The 15678-nt window shown below is 46.5% G+C and overlaps 3 protein-coding genes across 7 annotated transcripts in view; all 3 read right to left on the bottom strand.

Moving 5' to 3' along the window:
- The window catches only part of dnhd1 (dynein heavy chain domain 1), a 30813-nt gene extending 21293 nt beyond the window's left edge, over positions 1 to 9520 (bottom strand). Inside the window, exons 1-14 of one of the 2 annotated variants that reach the window (XM_030351740.1) lie at positions 9182 to 9520; positions 8008 to 8506; positions 7280 to 7474; positions 6565 to 6768; positions 5791 to 5901; positions 5272 to 5428; positions 4352 to 4609; positions 3936 to 4079; positions 3620 to 3701; positions 3047 to 3426; positions 2129 to 2375; positions 1625 to 1782; positions 1023 to 1145; positions 442 to 733 (exon numbers count right to left, since the gene is read on the bottom strand). In XM_030351740.1, coding sequence (XP_030207600.1) covers positions 442 to 733; positions 1023 to 1145; positions 1625 to 1782; positions 2129 to 2375; positions 3047 to 3426; positions 3620 to 3701; positions 3936 to 4079; positions 4352 to 4609; positions 5272 to 5428; positions 5791 to 5901; positions 6565 to 6768; positions 7280 to 7474; positions 8008 to 8429 — 2773 coding nt within the window. In that variant the 5' untranslated portion in view covers positions 8430 to 8506; positions 9182 to 9520. Of the gene's footprint in view, positions 1 to 441; positions 734 to 1022; positions 1146 to 1624; positions 1783 to 2128; positions 2376 to 3046; positions 3427 to 3619; positions 3702 to 3935; positions 4080 to 4351; positions 4610 to 5271; positions 5429 to 5790; positions 5902 to 6564; positions 6769 to 7279; positions 7475 to 8007 lie in introns of both variants that reach the window. The other variant, XM_030351741.1, reaches the window with a different exon arrangement.
- LOC115540447 (extracellular serine/threonine protein kinase FAM20C) overlaps positions 1 to 15678 on the bottom strand; it is a 42928-nt gene that overhangs the window by 22680 nt on the left and 4570 nt on the right. For all 4 annotated transcript variants that reach the window (XM_030351743.1, XM_030351742.1, XM_030351744.1 and 1 more), the window contains exons 5-8: positions 15184 to 15276; positions 14690 to 14805; positions 14078 to 14258; positions 13854 to 13963 (exon numbers count right to left, since the gene is read on the bottom strand). In XM_030351743.1, the coding sequence (XP_030207603.1) occupies positions 13854 to 13963; positions 14078 to 14258; positions 14690 to 14805; positions 15184 to 15276 (500 nt within the window). The remainder of the gene's footprint in view (positions 1 to 13853; positions 13964 to 14077; positions 14259 to 14689; positions 14806 to 15183; positions 15277 to 15678) is intronic.
- On the bottom strand, positions 10658 to 12656 carry LOC115540450 (uncharacterized). Its single transcript, XM_030351746.1, has 4 exons — positions 12430 to 12656; positions 11619 to 12338; positions 11244 to 11385; positions 10658 to 11122 (listed from the first exon to the last, which is right to left on the bottom strand). The coding sequence occupies exons 1-4, from the start codon at positions 12623 to 12625 to the stop codon at positions 10675 to 10677; spliced, it is 1506 nt and encodes a 501-aa protein (XP_030207606.1). The 5' UTR covers positions 12626 to 12656; the 3' UTR covers positions 10658 to 10674.

Below are 15678 nucleotides of genomic sequence, written 5' to 3'. Positions count from 1 at the left end.
ATTTTTCCCCCACTGAGCCAGTCCATTGAGTGGGTTGAAGCAATAATAAATCCAGTCACAATACAGAATTGACCACCGTGCTCATGACCGGAACATTTAATGGTCAAGAATTCAAACTGCTTACCGCAGTCTCAGTCAATAAGCATTCGCAGTTGCGTACAGAATTGAAACTATTGGATTTTTTCATCCATGCTCACTTTTTGAGAAGCTACCTAGCATCTCGACTTAGACAATGTCAACAATTCACCTGGGGCCTTAACAACCAGACAAACTAACCCTAACCCTAAACCAGATACATTTTTATTAAGATTTCCTTAAGATTTCTTGACGTAAAATTGGCTGGCTGCCAATTTGGACAAAAATCTACATTTGTTCATCTTTTTTTTATTTAGACAAATCCAAGTGAAGACGTTGCGGCCAGATGGTCGTTTGCTTCTTCACCTCTCAGGTCCTCGCTGACGCCGGACAGCACCTTGATCTTCCTGCCAAATGCTTGCACCTGCTTGCACAGGAACCTCAGCTCAGCGCACATCTCCCGCGTGCCTGCGCCCGGGTCCAGTAGGACCCCAGAGGGGGGGCTGGTGGCGACGGCGGCCGAGACGGTACGCGAGAGCTCGCCGACCAGCGCTGTGAAGGATCGCTCCAGAGCTTCACACATAGAGGGCATGGTCAGGTTGACCTTCTGCTCCGCTGCCTTCACCAGTTGAATGTAGCTCTTCCACAAGCTCAGAATCTGGAATAAAGCACAGTGAGTAGGAGAACACACTACATGTCGGCCGGAAACCCAGCTTTAGAGAAAAGTATTTTGAGTGCTCTACCTTGTTTTACTCTTATTTATCTCTTATTTATTTTTTTATTTTTGCCTTAACATGTGACTGCTGTTCTGTAGTTATAAACTTGCCTCTTCTGGCCTTTCAAGAATACCAACAGTGTGTGGCTACCAATCAAATGAATCTATGAATGCACAGGGGATGTAACCCAGAACTTAGGTCGCTGGTGAACACAACACACGTTGCCCTGACCTGTTCCTCCAGTGCCACCTCCTGCTCACTCATCTTCCTGAAGTTGGTGGTAATGGTGCCCCGAAGTGACTGTAGGTACTCTACCCGTCGTAGCATGACAGGAGAGGTGTTCTCACGCTTCACCTGCCAGGTGTGGAATCAGGTCAAGGTTGTTAAGGTACAGCTCCTAATCAGGTAGAGTCTCCTAGAGCATCACAGGATAACCTTAACAACCCCTAAGGCCTAATGACCCATCTCAAGGGCTAAAGAACCCCCCGACCCCGAGGGGATAAGGAAAACACAAGAAGCTAGTATTGCAGGAACAGCTAGGTGAGCAATAGGTGCAAAGCCGGCAGACATATAATTGTCGTGAAAACTATATTCATATTTAAACAAAAATAAAATAAGAAATATAGTGGCATAGAGCTGTTACATCATATATATATTGTTTGGTTTAGATTTTGTATTCAATAGAAACTTCACTGGCATTCTTGTTTCTGTTTTTAAGGAGGTTTCCTTCAAATCTGACTAGAATCCTGAAAATATGAGTTTGTGTGTGTGGTGTTTGGTGATTCAATTGTAATAAACCTTGACATCAAAGTTAAAGTTTGGAACATGCTTACCATGGTTGCATATAGTGTGAGGCAGCGCAGGTCACGAGGGTCCTCCATGAGTCCAGAGATGGTGCTCCTGAGCCGGGACACCAGCTGCTCAGAGTTCAACCTCAGGTCCTCCACCAGCTGGGAGAGAACCTCTTCCTCCATCACACCCAGCTGCATCCCTGGATGGAGGAGGCGAGGGGGAAACGTTGACCTACCCAGGGAATCGAACCCCTAACCATGGCAGTGTCCTAACCATAATGTACCGGTTGTACTACACAGGGAACCCAACCCCGGCAGCGTTAATGCTATTCTCTATCAGCTGAGCCGCACAGATCTCATAAAAAAGAAAGCTCATAGTTTCCAACGATACAGACAAATCCCACACAGTAACACGCTCAAGTGTGATGGCTCATTAAGGAGGTGACAGGTGCATTCTGGGAATTCACCAATCTCAATGGCGTCACATGAGATGAGACAAGACGTAATTTATCTGTGAATGATGCACGTTTGGGAATGTGTACCCACCCTGCTCCTCGAGGATGACGCTGACGTCGACATCAAACAGCCGGTGGGCGGTGGGGAAGGACCGAGGCGCGCAACGGACCCGGTCACTCCAGCGCCGCATCTCTCCGACCAGCTCCTCGTAGGCCGAGACGGCCCCGCCCTTCAAGGCCTCCAGAGAGGAGCTTGATCCCCATTGGTTGGTGAAGGAACGCATGTCCGTCAGCCAAGCATACTCGCTGCAGAGCCGCTGAACCTCTGCCTGGGCTTCCTGTCACATGACCAAAGACCGCAACTCAGGATCCATCATGTCCTTTAAAGGATACAGGTATGCCTACTGATCTATGAGAATCTATTATTTTTGCCCTTCTAAGACCATCATCTCAATTGCCAATTCACATTTCCATAGCTTGGTAGAGGTTGAAATCACTGGTGGTTTACAGAGTGGTTTTAATCAAGTACTGAACTTGTACTCAATGTGCTGTTGATTCATACAGTATATCATAGTGGCAGGCATTAGCATCTGTTCATTGTATCGCTGATGTCCCATCGAGATTTGCTCTTTAATCTTATCGTATTGCTTATCTTATCTTTTCTTATCTATGCATCTGTAACCTAAAGCAATTGTTTTAGTGCATTCCTGTGTGCTTTTCTAAAAAAAAACATGTTCATAATACCATTTATTCTTAAAATAAATGGTATCCCATGAATCACTTTGAGAACAATAATGGTTTATGTAAATAATAAATAATAAAGCCTGAATCCTCTTGCGGTATTAAAGGATTCTTCAGCAGCAGGCAGACTGACTCACTACCGGCAACATTCCATCAGTAACCATGACGACGCCCGTCATGTCAAGGATCGCAAAGAAATCCCGAACAAAATGCCCTGATACATTAATTAATCTCCGGAATCATCACAGAAAAAAGGGACCACCCTTGCCTGCATGATCCCGGTACATTGACTTTGCACCTCCTTTGAGACTTCGCTGGTACCCAGCTGCAACTCCACACATCTTCTTGACAGGGGAAGGCAGCAGACTCTCAGCCTGCGACCATGCACTGCTAAAGGGCTCTGCCAGGGGAAGAACGCACTGGAAGCTAGCCCCTCTCTGGATGTCCAGTCAAAGGTTCGCCCCTCTCTTGGTGTCGCCTCTCTGGATCTCCCCTCTCTGGATCTCCCCTCTCTGGGTCTCTCCTCTCTTGATCTCCCCTCTCTGGATCTCCCCTCTCTTGATCTCCCCTCTCTTGATCTCTCCTTTCTTGGTGTGTTCTCTCTGGATCTCTCCTCATGATTTATGTCTTCATACTGGCTCTTGAAAACTGGGGATGACACAAAAAAAAAGATAAAAATGGGATGCACACAAGAAAAGAAAAACAACGTATAACACATATTATGGTCAGTGGACGTAAATGGATTGGTCTTGGAGTATTGCATTAAAATGTCTCAAGAGTGTTCAGGTGAACACTTATGTTTAAAACAAGGGCTATGAGTCATCAATATGAAGAGAAATACCTTCAGGAGCCAGGCGGAGGTCCTGTTTCTCAGAAGGAGTAGAGTCTGTGATCTCCAGGAAGAGACCACAGCTATCACACACCTGCCAGAGGAAAGGAAGACACCTGCTGAGTTGTGGAAGGTGGATGACTAACTCCCAGCTCTAATAATCCAATCTGCTGAAACCATTTCCGTATTGCTGTCAAAACCTGCCAACTGCATTCTACTTTCATTCAAGAGACGATTGATCATTGTTCAGCCAAATCATCATCGTTAATCTGGGGTTTTCCCCCAGTCCCAGTGACCCTGGACTTTGGTGAGAGGGCGAGTCTGTTACCTTGAGGATTGTATTTGAGAGTCCCAGTAGGGCCTTTTGCACCACGTCCTGGAAGAGGGGCAGGGCGGGTTCCACGGCCAGCATCCCCTGTGGGCCGAACACCAGCCGGGCTCGGAAAAGACAGCCCTGTTTGGCCTCCCCCCGCTGATAAAAGACAGCAGAACTATTAGAAAGAACTTCATGAATAGATTTACATGAACCTTTATTGCTGAATAAGGGTGTAGCAGTTCTATGAAATGCATATTTTCCCCTTCTTTTTTTTTCATCCTTCTAGTTCTCTTTTCAGCCAGTGGCACACAGTGATCACACCACAATTGTGGGAGAGGATGCGGGGAGCAATTACAACATGAACATGATACCAAACTCTCCAACCAAAAAGCCCTCAACCATCACACACAACACGCCCCTCCCCCCACCTTGATGACACTTCTGAGGAAGGAGGTGACCTCTCGCTGTCTGAGCGAGCACAGTCCCTGTACCGTCATCTGATTGGCCAGGGACACCACGCGACCAAGCGTCTGAGACGTGTGCCCCGCCCGCTCAAGCTCCGCCTCCAGGCCTCGGCGCTGAGCGAGGTGCAGGTGCCGGGGTTGGTGGCGTGCCGTGGGCTCGTTGGCGGTACCATGGACACGCAGCTGTAGATCCTGGAGGGCCTGGTAGCACTCCTGATGCAGCTGGGGAGAGAGCAAGGGAGGTGAGCGGCTGACAATACCATGCAGGAAACCTTGGGCTTCACTCAATAGGGAGGCAAGATGCCCCAGCGTACCCACTGTACATATCCCAAGTTAAAGAGGCATACAATTCCTCCGGAGTCATCCACATTCGAGGAAAAATATTCAGAGTTCACATTTTGTCATTTGACATTGGCAAGCACAAACGATCTTTAAAACTCGTAAACTACTTAAGTTAGAGTACAATACAACAGCACACTAAAATAGAGGAATAAAAACAGGAAAATTAAAAAACATCTGTCTGGAGAACAAACAGGACAGCAGGGGAAAAACAGGCACACACGTTTGCACGTACGTATGTACTAGTGTACAAGAAATGATCAGTGACTCACGATATCATCCACATCATCATCCAACATCAGCATCATCAAACATCAGCAGCATCTTCCACATCTACAGCATGGCTTCAAGGCCCTGGATCCAGCGTTGCCATGGTTACAAATCTCCTCCATTCCCCACATCCCCTCATAAAAACTACCGACATGCCAGTGCCCTGCTATAAAAGCTACAAGAGCAGCTACAAAGGGTCACGAGTGAAAATATTACAATTTCCCAGTCTCCATTACGAGCCTGATGCTGTGCCAGTTCCGCCGTGTTTCTGTTACCGCCGCAATGATGGTGGAGCGTCTCTGCTGCAGCGTCTCCAGCGTCCTCACGCTCTGATTGTTGTTGAGGGCCAGCGCATCTTGGTACTCCTGCAACGTGTAGCTCCTCGTGCTCGAGCACGGCAGCCAGCGGAGCTCAGCCAGCTCCTCGTTCACACTGCAGTAGGGTTGATATTATTATTGCACACCCCGTTGGAGACATTAAGTTCTCTCCGACTGCTTCCCGCCTCGGTGTGCATAAAGGGAGCCCTAATAAGGATAAATGAGTGTGGGTCTCTATTCAAGCATAAAGCCAAGCAAACATTTTGAATTGATGGCACAATGCAACTTTTAAAGCCTACAACTGGTGAGCTATTTGCTTGCTTACTTACTTTCATTACATATCATTTATTTAAAAATAGATATTGCAAAGGGGGTAGATAAAAGCATTCCTCCATAGACAGCCCAACATTCAGCACACCCCAGGGCAGACATCTGTTCTGCAATGAGGATGATTTAACAAGAAATGAAGATGTTCACCCAGCGAGGAGGACTAGAGCGTGTCTGAACTGAGGCGCGGCGATGAGCAGCAGGTCCTGCAGAGTGTCACATTTACGCTGGAAAACCATGCGACTGACATTTTCTCGCCACCTGGGACAAAGACAAAAGGAATAACAACTTGTCAGTGTCCACAAGTTAAAACTGACTGTCACTCACGCTCCCCTGCCTGTCACTCACAAACCGCTGCTTGTCAGTCACACACACCCCTGCCTGTCAATCACTGCCTGCCGCTGAGACAGGGATTTGGGTGCATGTGTAAGATATGAAGTGTTTACGCCAAATCTTTATGCCACATAATGGAAATCATAAGTAATGCATGCACATGTAATACACTTAATGCATGCATGTGTATAATAAATGCATACAGATTTGGATGATGAGGGGAAAGGCAGGCATTTGTGTGTGAAGCAAAAGAAATGCTCATGTACGATATCTCAGAAAATGACTGCATTAGATTCATAACACATGCGTGTGTATGATATGTAACTCAATACATACTTGTGTATGATATGTAACTCAATAGATGCATGTGTATGAAATGTAACTAAATACATGTGGGTGTGTGATATGTAACATAATACATGTGGGCGTATAATAAGTAACTCAATACATGTGGATGTGTGATATGTAAATCAATACATGCGGGCGTATAATATGTACAGGTAACTCAATACATGCAGGAGTATAATATGTTACTCAATACATGCGTGTGTATATGTAACTCAATACATGTGTGTGGTCGCAGTGGGTCACCAGTTGAAGGCTTGGCGCAGCACATAGTCCCTGAAGAAGGGGATGGTTCTGAGGGCCCCCCACAGCTGGGCCTCCCGGCGCCAGTCCTCCAGGGAGACCAGGGCCTCGGGGCCCCTCTGGGTCACCTGGAGCACGGCGCTGGACGAGAACACGTAGTGGTGGGGTCCAGCCCTGCTGGGATGCACCGACTCCAGGTCGTAGGGCCTGGGGGGAGGTCAGGGTACAGAGTGCAGGTGAAGCTGGCATTGGAGAAGAAGTAGCTCCAGATCAATTATGATGCGATCACGAAGGAACACTGCTAAGGAGAATTGGTTCAAATGCAGTAAAGTCCCTGATACAGACTGAATAATAATGAGCATCACCGGATGGTCCCTGGTCAATAGCTGAGCCTTGGCTCAGTCAGAAGATGCTTCTTTCCTATTCTGAGAAGTGGATGCACGAAGGCTGTCGAGTACCTCTACAGGAACAGATTGGAACCCCGAGTGTTCGTTTTCCGAGTTTTCTGAGTAAGCGCAATTTGTTTCGATGCATAATGAGGATATTATACCAGACTCATAATTAGACAAACCAATGACAGCATGAGAGGAACGATCGTCCCCACAATCTAATTTAGTAAGTCAGCATGACTGAAATCTTGCTTGGCACATGGTTCGAGGGATCTGAGGGACTAGATGAGTGCCATTAGTAGAGGAATGATTAGTGATCATGTCAGTACCGGTACTCATCACGGCAGCTCTCCTTCAGGTAATAAAACTCAAGTGCTCCTCCCTGGCGCCTCCTCTTCTTAGCCAGCGCCTCCACCACCTGTGTGCCTGTGAGAGGAGCTCTGCTCCCCTTTGCGTCCTTCACGCCAGTGGTGCCTCCCCCAGCAACAGCGGGCGCATCCCTGGCCTCATTAGGATCTGGGAGACTTGGATGGGGTAGAGGGGCGATAATCATTTCAATTACAACTCGTTGGAATATTCCACCGGGGGCAGAACCCGGTAGATGAAACTGTACTACCAAGGCTGTGGGAGAACATCACCACCAAGACATTATACTGGCTGAGAAAAGGGAATCTGTCGAACTATCTACCCATGATCATTACTTTGTTTTCAGCAGTGAAAATGAACTCACATTTAAAGCTTCAAAAGATCTTTATCCATCTGGAATATATTTTCCTTTTGATTTCTAATCGAGTATTGACTGTGACAGTTTGAATCGAGTCCGGCCTCTTTTTAATAGACAGTCAATCACATAATTCAAAACCTTGTGCCCTTATGACTGACGATTATCCAGTTGTATTAATAAACTACGTCATGCAGCAATTGGAATATTTGGTAGTCTGTCCAATTTTGCGTCAATGATTTGACTGTTCTCAACCTCACCTGTACGTTGCTTTGGAAATTAACATCTGCAAAGTGACTCAAAGTAGATGGCATGTCAATGTAAATAAGGCACTACCATGGGTCTGGTGATCTGTGGACTGGCGGGACCACCGCGATGGGGATGTCAGCACCCAGCGCCGTAGCCACCATATGGGGGCCTTCCGTCCACAGGGAGTCCCCGATGGCAATCCCTGGTCCATACTGGGCTATGAGGCCGGGCAGCTCCACCAATGACAGCACTGTACTGGGAGGACGACGTGCCAGAACTGTTGATAGACCAATCAGAGACTCAAACCCGAAGGCGGGCGGGCATCGCCCTCTTCCGCGTGGTGTCAGGGGCGGTAGGGTCAGGGGAGGTCCGCGGACCACGTCCACCTTGGGGACACGGCTCTTGACCTTGGATCTGGGCCGGAGCTGGGTGATGTCGGGGGGACTCTGGCCGGGGGGTCCATACGGGGGTTTTTCCTCGTGTGGGCCAGCCAGCATGGTGCTGGTCATTTAAGGTCCACTTTAGGCCGGTTGATATCACATTTGGGTTTTTTTCTGCACTACACTAAACTAACTGTGAAGATAGACTAAATCGATTGTAGAAGGGAAGGATAGGCACAAATTGTATATGTTAGACAGAAACAGTAGAAATAGAAGGATTCATGCTATACAGTTAACCGAGGTGTACATCCTACTATAAATACTTTCAAACCATTCATGCACCAGTACATGTTACTAGGCAGTTCTTAGTCACATATTACTTTAATATCACAATCACTATAATACAATACTGATTATAAATTAAACTATAAAATACTCAGTAATTCAATCCAGAATATTATCGGATTACAACGACTACAACAGTGGCCGGTTCCAAACTACGGTGACGTCGTTTAAAATCAGTGAAGGACGTCACCAGGTAAAAAAAACCTTATTCAAAGGAATCCTGTTCTTCAAGTTAACTCTGAAAAGCTTAATTTTTACATTGATACCTTCATATTTGGAAAAGGGTTAAATGAAAAGTACAACACATAAGCCAACTCTACCTAGCTGTTTGCTGCGGTCTTGCAAACAAACAGCCTACTGAAAACAATGAAAGAATAATAAATTGATTTATAATCTATTTTTTCGATAGACCAATATCATCACACAAATTAACGCTTTTGCAGTCTAGCTATGTCAAAAGAAAGGATCGAAAAACGCTCAAGTGAAATAGTGAAAAGCAAAGCAAAGTCCTAAAGTGCAGAAGGAAACTTTGTTACCTGCCTCTGCAGCGTCAACACAACCGCAGCTCTGGCTGGTTTCCATGGCAGCACTCCGTCAAGTTCACCGTCGCCTTCCTCTGAGGTCTGTCTTCAGCTTCGTATGGCCAGTTCGTGCGAATGAAGGTTTTTGACAACGAGTAACAAAACGATAACCTTGATTTGTGTCGTTAAATCACAGCTCACGCGTGTGTGTTCCTGCGCGCGTGCGTTTTTGAGGGCTAGATCGGCCTCGTTTGAAAAAACATGTTATTATTCATAATAAGACATTAACCATACTTCTAGTGACTCGCTAGTCACTACGATATGTTTAACGCATTTCAGTACATTTACATGTAATCCATAGGGGAGAGCCGGGTCGATTGAAACACTTTTCAGTTAAACGTCTTTTTCAAAGATGACGTTACGTATACAAATAATTTTAACATGTGATCAACAACTCACAGGTGTGTTCTCTTAGTTACAAGTGAAATTTAATACATATGTTGGACGATCGAGCTGCTTTTTAACTTTGAACGTAAGTTGACATTTGTTTCAAACGCCCCGCCTAGTAGGGACGTTTGAAACACACATGCGGGACGATTGAAACAGCATATTTTAAAAATAATCTATTGCCCTTACTCTTGTTTTTATGCAACATACTAGACAACATACTAGTTTACTCGTCATTGCTAAAATCTCACATAATTCCGCATCATATAAATAGGTCAAAATATATTTTTGGCCCGTGCGTAATTATCAAGATGCACATTTCGATTAAAACTCACCTTTCTTCTTTTGGACGACTACATTTGCATTAAATTTACTTATTTCCCTGTCCTAAGTCATGTTTAAGGATACCCAGTTGAACATCCTTTTATTTATTTTAAACAAAAACGACCAGGTCAACAGGATATCACGAGACCTGTTACAGCGGAAATTTATCCAAGCGCCGCACAGGGTTAATTTCTTTTCGACACGCACAGCCTGGCGCACAGAAGCATCCGGAGTCTCTGTGGACAGGTAAGTGGCTAAACTTATTTTATCTGATAAATATTGTGTAATAGTCTGCACATTGACATGAACATTATGTTGAAATCATATAACAAGCAGAACTTTGATTAAGATTGCACTCTAGCTGATTGATGGTAATGGCTGGAGAAAAAGATAAATCGGCATGCCATGTGTCATGACCAAGAGCAAGGGTGTAGAAGGCTAGCCTATAGCTTATACCCAGCAGTTTTTAAGTGTGCATGTCCACTAAATTCAATTATTATTGTCATAATTTAATGTAGCCGTTGTTATTTTGGATGCGTTACAATCATGGACGAAAAGTAGGCCTACCCAGCGAAATATTTAATAGCCCAGCTCCCACTCATAGCCTAACCCAGGCCTAATAGTTAGTTAGTTAATCAGTCTAGAATGTTAACTGAATTGTGCTGTAGGCCTACATTTACAGTATTTCCACTGCAAACTAGTGCAGACACATGGACAGTATAGTAGGCTGAATATTTTTATTCTTTGTCACACAGGTGACACAGGTAGTGTGCACTCCCGTCGGTGCAAGCCTCATGCGACCACTTATAACAAAAGACACACTGGACCCACTCTTCCCCAGGCATCGAGGCGCTGAAGAGCTCGGAGCACACGAGGCAGCTGACGTCCTCGCTGGATAGGCCTAAATAAATTGGAGAAGTGGAGGCAGCAATGGTGGTGAACTCTGCTGCCTCCGGAACAGGACAAACTAGGCCTAAGGTGGGGCTGACTCCATCAGCGGGCCAGGTGATGGTGGGAGGAGCAGCTGAGGTGGCAACTCCGGCATCAGGAGCGGGCGAGAACAGCCTCTTCTTGGGAGCCCGAGAGGAGGGAGGCTGCTTAGCGGGACGACGCTGCTTCCCAGTTCCCTGCTTTTCCGCCTCTAAAGCAGCCCTCACCGGGGTGTCCGTAAGTATAGCAGTTGTCCTGAAAACGTTAAATTGGACGTTTTAATGATAATTGAATTACTTTAAATGTGGTAGGTCTACATGACTGTAGACAAAGGAAGTCCAGACAAGATATGAGATGCAAGAGTAACTCCACTTGCCTCTTTCTCCCTCTTCTCTTTGTGATCTTTCTAGGTCCGGCCTTAGGGTAAGGCCGGACGATGTCCGGGCTGAACTCAACGGCCTCTCCCTCAGGCCGGACAGCTTCGTCAGGCCCGGCAGCTCGATCAGGTACATCCATGCCTGCCAAAGGACACATTTAAAAAAATACACACTTTTAAATAAATGTTTATAAACTCACCCTCCTGATCCTGGTTAAATACCCTGATGTGAGAGTTGTGGCCTGGTGGTCTAGCAGCTTCTCTGCCGTTCACTACCCTATGGACTTTTTTTATGAACTTGGACTTATGGGACTATTTACTTATCTATTATGAACTCTGTTTAATCCTCTGTTGCTTCTGATGAAGTGTTCCTACCTGAAGTGGCACCTGGAGAAGCGCTGACCTCGTCACCCGAAGCCTGGGGAGGAGGACGGTCTGTGGAATAGGCTCCGGCGAAGTCCTTTTCCTCAAACGCAGAGGGGTTAAAAGGCCAGATCCCTGGACTTGAGAACCCGGAGGTGATGTTGTTCACTGTCGCAGCCTTTGGTAAGGCTTCAGCAACGATGGAGGGCACATCATAAATGGAGATGTTGATCCCTGGGTGGCTCCTCATCCACCTGTCCGCCGCACTGTTTACGTACCCCTTTAGGGGGCCGAAGACACTAATGTCCATTGGCTGCAACCTGTGGGTGCAGTGGGGAGGGAATGACAGCAGCACTATGCCATTAGCTCTGCAGTAATCAATTGCTGCAATTGACAGGTGGGACGGGTGATTGTCCAGCAGGAGGAGCAGCTTCGACTCCTTGGACACACGGGTGTGCCTGGTGAAGTGGGCCAGGTACAGGAGGAAGTCTGGCTCCTTCATCCAGCCAGTTGGGTTGCCGCTGCCTGCACAGCCAACGGGTCCACCCCTCAGGAAGTGGTCTTTGAACCGCTTACGGGGGAAGATGAAGAATGGCGGAACAAGGTCGCCCTGCGCATTGCCTGCCAGGGCAACTGTGACCAGGGTCCCCCTCTCCGCTGAGGTCACTGACCCGACCTGCTTCTGCCCCATCTGGGCGACGACACGGTCTGGCACCTGGACAGTGGTGACCCCTGTAAATAGTTGTGTGAGTATAGTTGTGTATATATATATAGTTGTGTGTATATAGTTGTGTTTTTTGTTAATAAAGTTCATATTAAATACCGGTTTCATCAATGTTCCAAATGTCCTTGGCCTGGAACTGGTGCCGTTCCAGCACCGTCTTTAAATTTTGGTGGAACAAGTTTACATTTGTTTGGTTGAAGCTGGACAATCGCTGTTGGCTAGTGGCCTCTGGACGCCGAAGGGAGAGGCTGCCACTGCGCTCCATGAAGGAGGTGAACCAGTCCTTCCCCGCCATGCTCTTCCTCGACCAGGATGCAGGGAATGGGCAGCTGAAGTGGACTGCCAGCTCAAAGGCAAATTTTCTGACCTGAAGGGGTCATAAAAAGTTGATGTTTATGTTTATGTTATTTGTTCATATTTATTAAATCATATTTATTAATTAAAGCATGTGCATAGCATACTTGTGTGCCTGTCCTACAACTTATGTAGCCCTTTTCACAACACTGACCTCATTAGGGGTGAGCCCAAAATAAATGGCTGCTGCCCTCTTCAGGTAGTCCCTGACCTTTCCCTCCTGCGCTGCGTTAAAAACCCTATTGTGTGGGTTATAGCCAGGGGACCTAGCCGCTTCACTGCCCTCTTCTGCCCTCCGCTTGAGGTAGCGTGACAACGTCACATGGTTAATGTTGTTGGCCAACGCTGCCTGCCTCACTGAGCTCCCAGAATTGACCTCGCTGCAGGCCCTGGAATACACCCATGCAGGAACCTGCCCACGGGAGGTGGTTCTCCTTCTCAAGCGCGGCATTTTTCACTCGGTAATAATCTGTTGATGCATGTGATAAACACGTTTTGTTCATTCAAAATATGTTATTAATTCAAAGCAATAATTATTCATTGCAAAACATTGATTAATTCTGTGATTTATACAGGTAATGATCGTTCAATGTTCGCGTAATTACGCATGGTATGTGCGGGACGTTTGAAACAGGTGTTTCAATCGTCCCGCCAGCGACTACTGACACTTAAACCTTTTTTACCTCTAAACTTCAAAACTGTGACATTGCACACTTTATCACAGGTTTAAATACTAATTCATCTGTTGTATAGTGATATTATTATGGCATGAAACAAAAAAATACAACTATTTATTACAAAAAAACTACCGCAGGAAGGATTTTACTTACAGCTCTCGAAAACAGGTTCGCGGGATAACATCTGAACGGCGTGACGTCATTACATGAAATTTCCCGGGGTTGGTCAGTCTTGCTTGCTGAACGTAGTGACGAATTTTGACGTGAAAGCCTTGCGTGGTTTTCGAGTAAATCGCTGTGTTTCAATCGTCCCGTGTTTCAATCGACCCGGCTCTCCCCTACGATGATTAATGTGTCATGGCCTATATTAGTCTGTATTTATAGAAGGCCAGATAAATAAGAAAAAATGCACGCTGTCAAAGTAGGGCAGCTGTCCTTTATACCACCGTAGTTTCTTTGAACATTCATGAATGGAATTGATTGTAAACCTACTCATCAGGAAGTCCAGTATGGCCAGGTCTACGACGTCCACCAGCCTCGTACCCTTGTCGTACGGCGCGGTCTTTTTCACCGTGGAACAATAGTCTGGCTCTGTTTCCCATCTGGAATCAAAACAACTTGTGACATTAACTTTACTTGTCACTTTCCCTTTTTCATATTATAATGACATATTATAGGCTACTTAAGGGCACTGTTGAAAAAAGCAATAAACACACTTTGCCAGCTTGCTACGGCTGTACGACCGTCTCCACGGAGACCTCCAGGTCCTCCGGATGGCCAGCGAGAGGTCGGGCAGCATTAATGCCACGGAGCCCTCCAGGGCCGTGGGGCGACCACACACGGCGTGCTCCGTTGAGCAGTAGTACGAGCACTGGCCGTAGAAACAAGTGTTGCCCACTAGGGGGCACCGAAGATACACAGCCACACAGGAGAGGGGACGAGAAAGGAGGACAGGACAGGGGAGGAGAGGAGAGGTGAGGGGAAAGGCGATTGAGGAAAAGCGGACAGTTAGGGGAATAGAGGAGATGAGAGAGGATTGGAGACGAGGGAAAATGAGACGGAGGGTTATAGGAAAGGAAAGAAATTGAATGGGGAAGATATGAGGGGAGAGGAGATAATGAGAGGAGTTGAGAGGAAATTAGAATAACGGAAATAATAAACTCAAATAATAACCATAAATCAGTTGTTCCCCGAGGCTGTGGTTCTTTATGAGCAGAAACAAGATGGCGGGCCATGAACAACACACACAGAGCACGTTATCGATCTGTGTGTTATAGGACACCAAGATGAGGGGGGAGGGGGGGGGGGGGGGGGGGGGGTACCAGTACCAGGAGAGGAGAAGAAGGTGCGGGCCAGTTTGTGGTCTGTTGTGACGTCTTTGATGTCCTTGACGACGTCCACCAGCCGGCCCACCACTGGGGGGATCCGCCGGTACCCAAGAATCCTTCAGTAGGAACCGGGGGGAACGATGAGAAAACAGTCGGAGGAAATAATGGCGAGAGAGTCTTGAGACATTATTGTTTTAGTGCCAGACGACTTCTTGATTTGAATTAGGTCACAATAATAAGAAATGTAAAAACACATCTATATTTTATACTTTTCCATTAGATTATGTACCGTGCAGGCGTCCTCAGACTCTTCCCAATTTAATAAAATGAACTCTGATCGAAACAACAGTTTCATGCCGTCTGCCATATTGTGCTTTGCAGATCCCACCTCATTATAAACAGTGAGAAAAGGAGATCTACTGTGCTGTTCTACTTGCTAGCCAACTGGGGCCAGCTGCCAGTTAACACCATACCCCTCGCCCCCTCATCGCTACCTGTCCAGGTGGAAGGCAGCGATCTCTGCGTTGTGCCGCTCAAAGTCAGAGAAGTAGTAGAGGTTGAAGTTGGTCTCCTCGTCTCGCTCCTGCCTGTGGGGAGAGCAACTCATCTTAAAACCAGCGCACGTCGTCGTTTCATTTCATCCTAGGTCGGCTCCATTAAGGCATGTCAGGCTACCGACTCAAACCATCTTTGAGTCGCTAGTTGTAACTCTGTTGGTGCACTGTACGTGTACTTAAAAGCAAATCATTTACCCAGATCTCCGCTGGCAACAAGTGATGCTAACCTGAAGAGAACATTTTAAAACATGTCTTGTTGCTGGGTGCAGTGACTCAGCTTAAGACATGGTCACCTACTGACTCGAAGTGCTATGTATTGATGGACTGATGAACACAAACAGGAAATAAAAATACAATTATGCCCATCTCTACAGGGAAATCAATCAGAGCCTCAGAACACTACAACAATTTCATATAATCATGTGCGTATAA

This window comes from Gadus morhua, chromosome 3 (genome assembly GCF_902167405.1).
Source record: "Gadus morhua chromosome 3, gadMor3.0, whole genome shotgun sequence".
NCBI lineage: Eukaryota > Metazoa > Chordata > Actinopteri > Gadiformes > Gadidae > Gadus > Gadus morhua.
The sequence above is the reverse complement of the archived record's forward strand: the minus strand, read 5'-3'. Positions and strand labels throughout refer to the sequence as shown.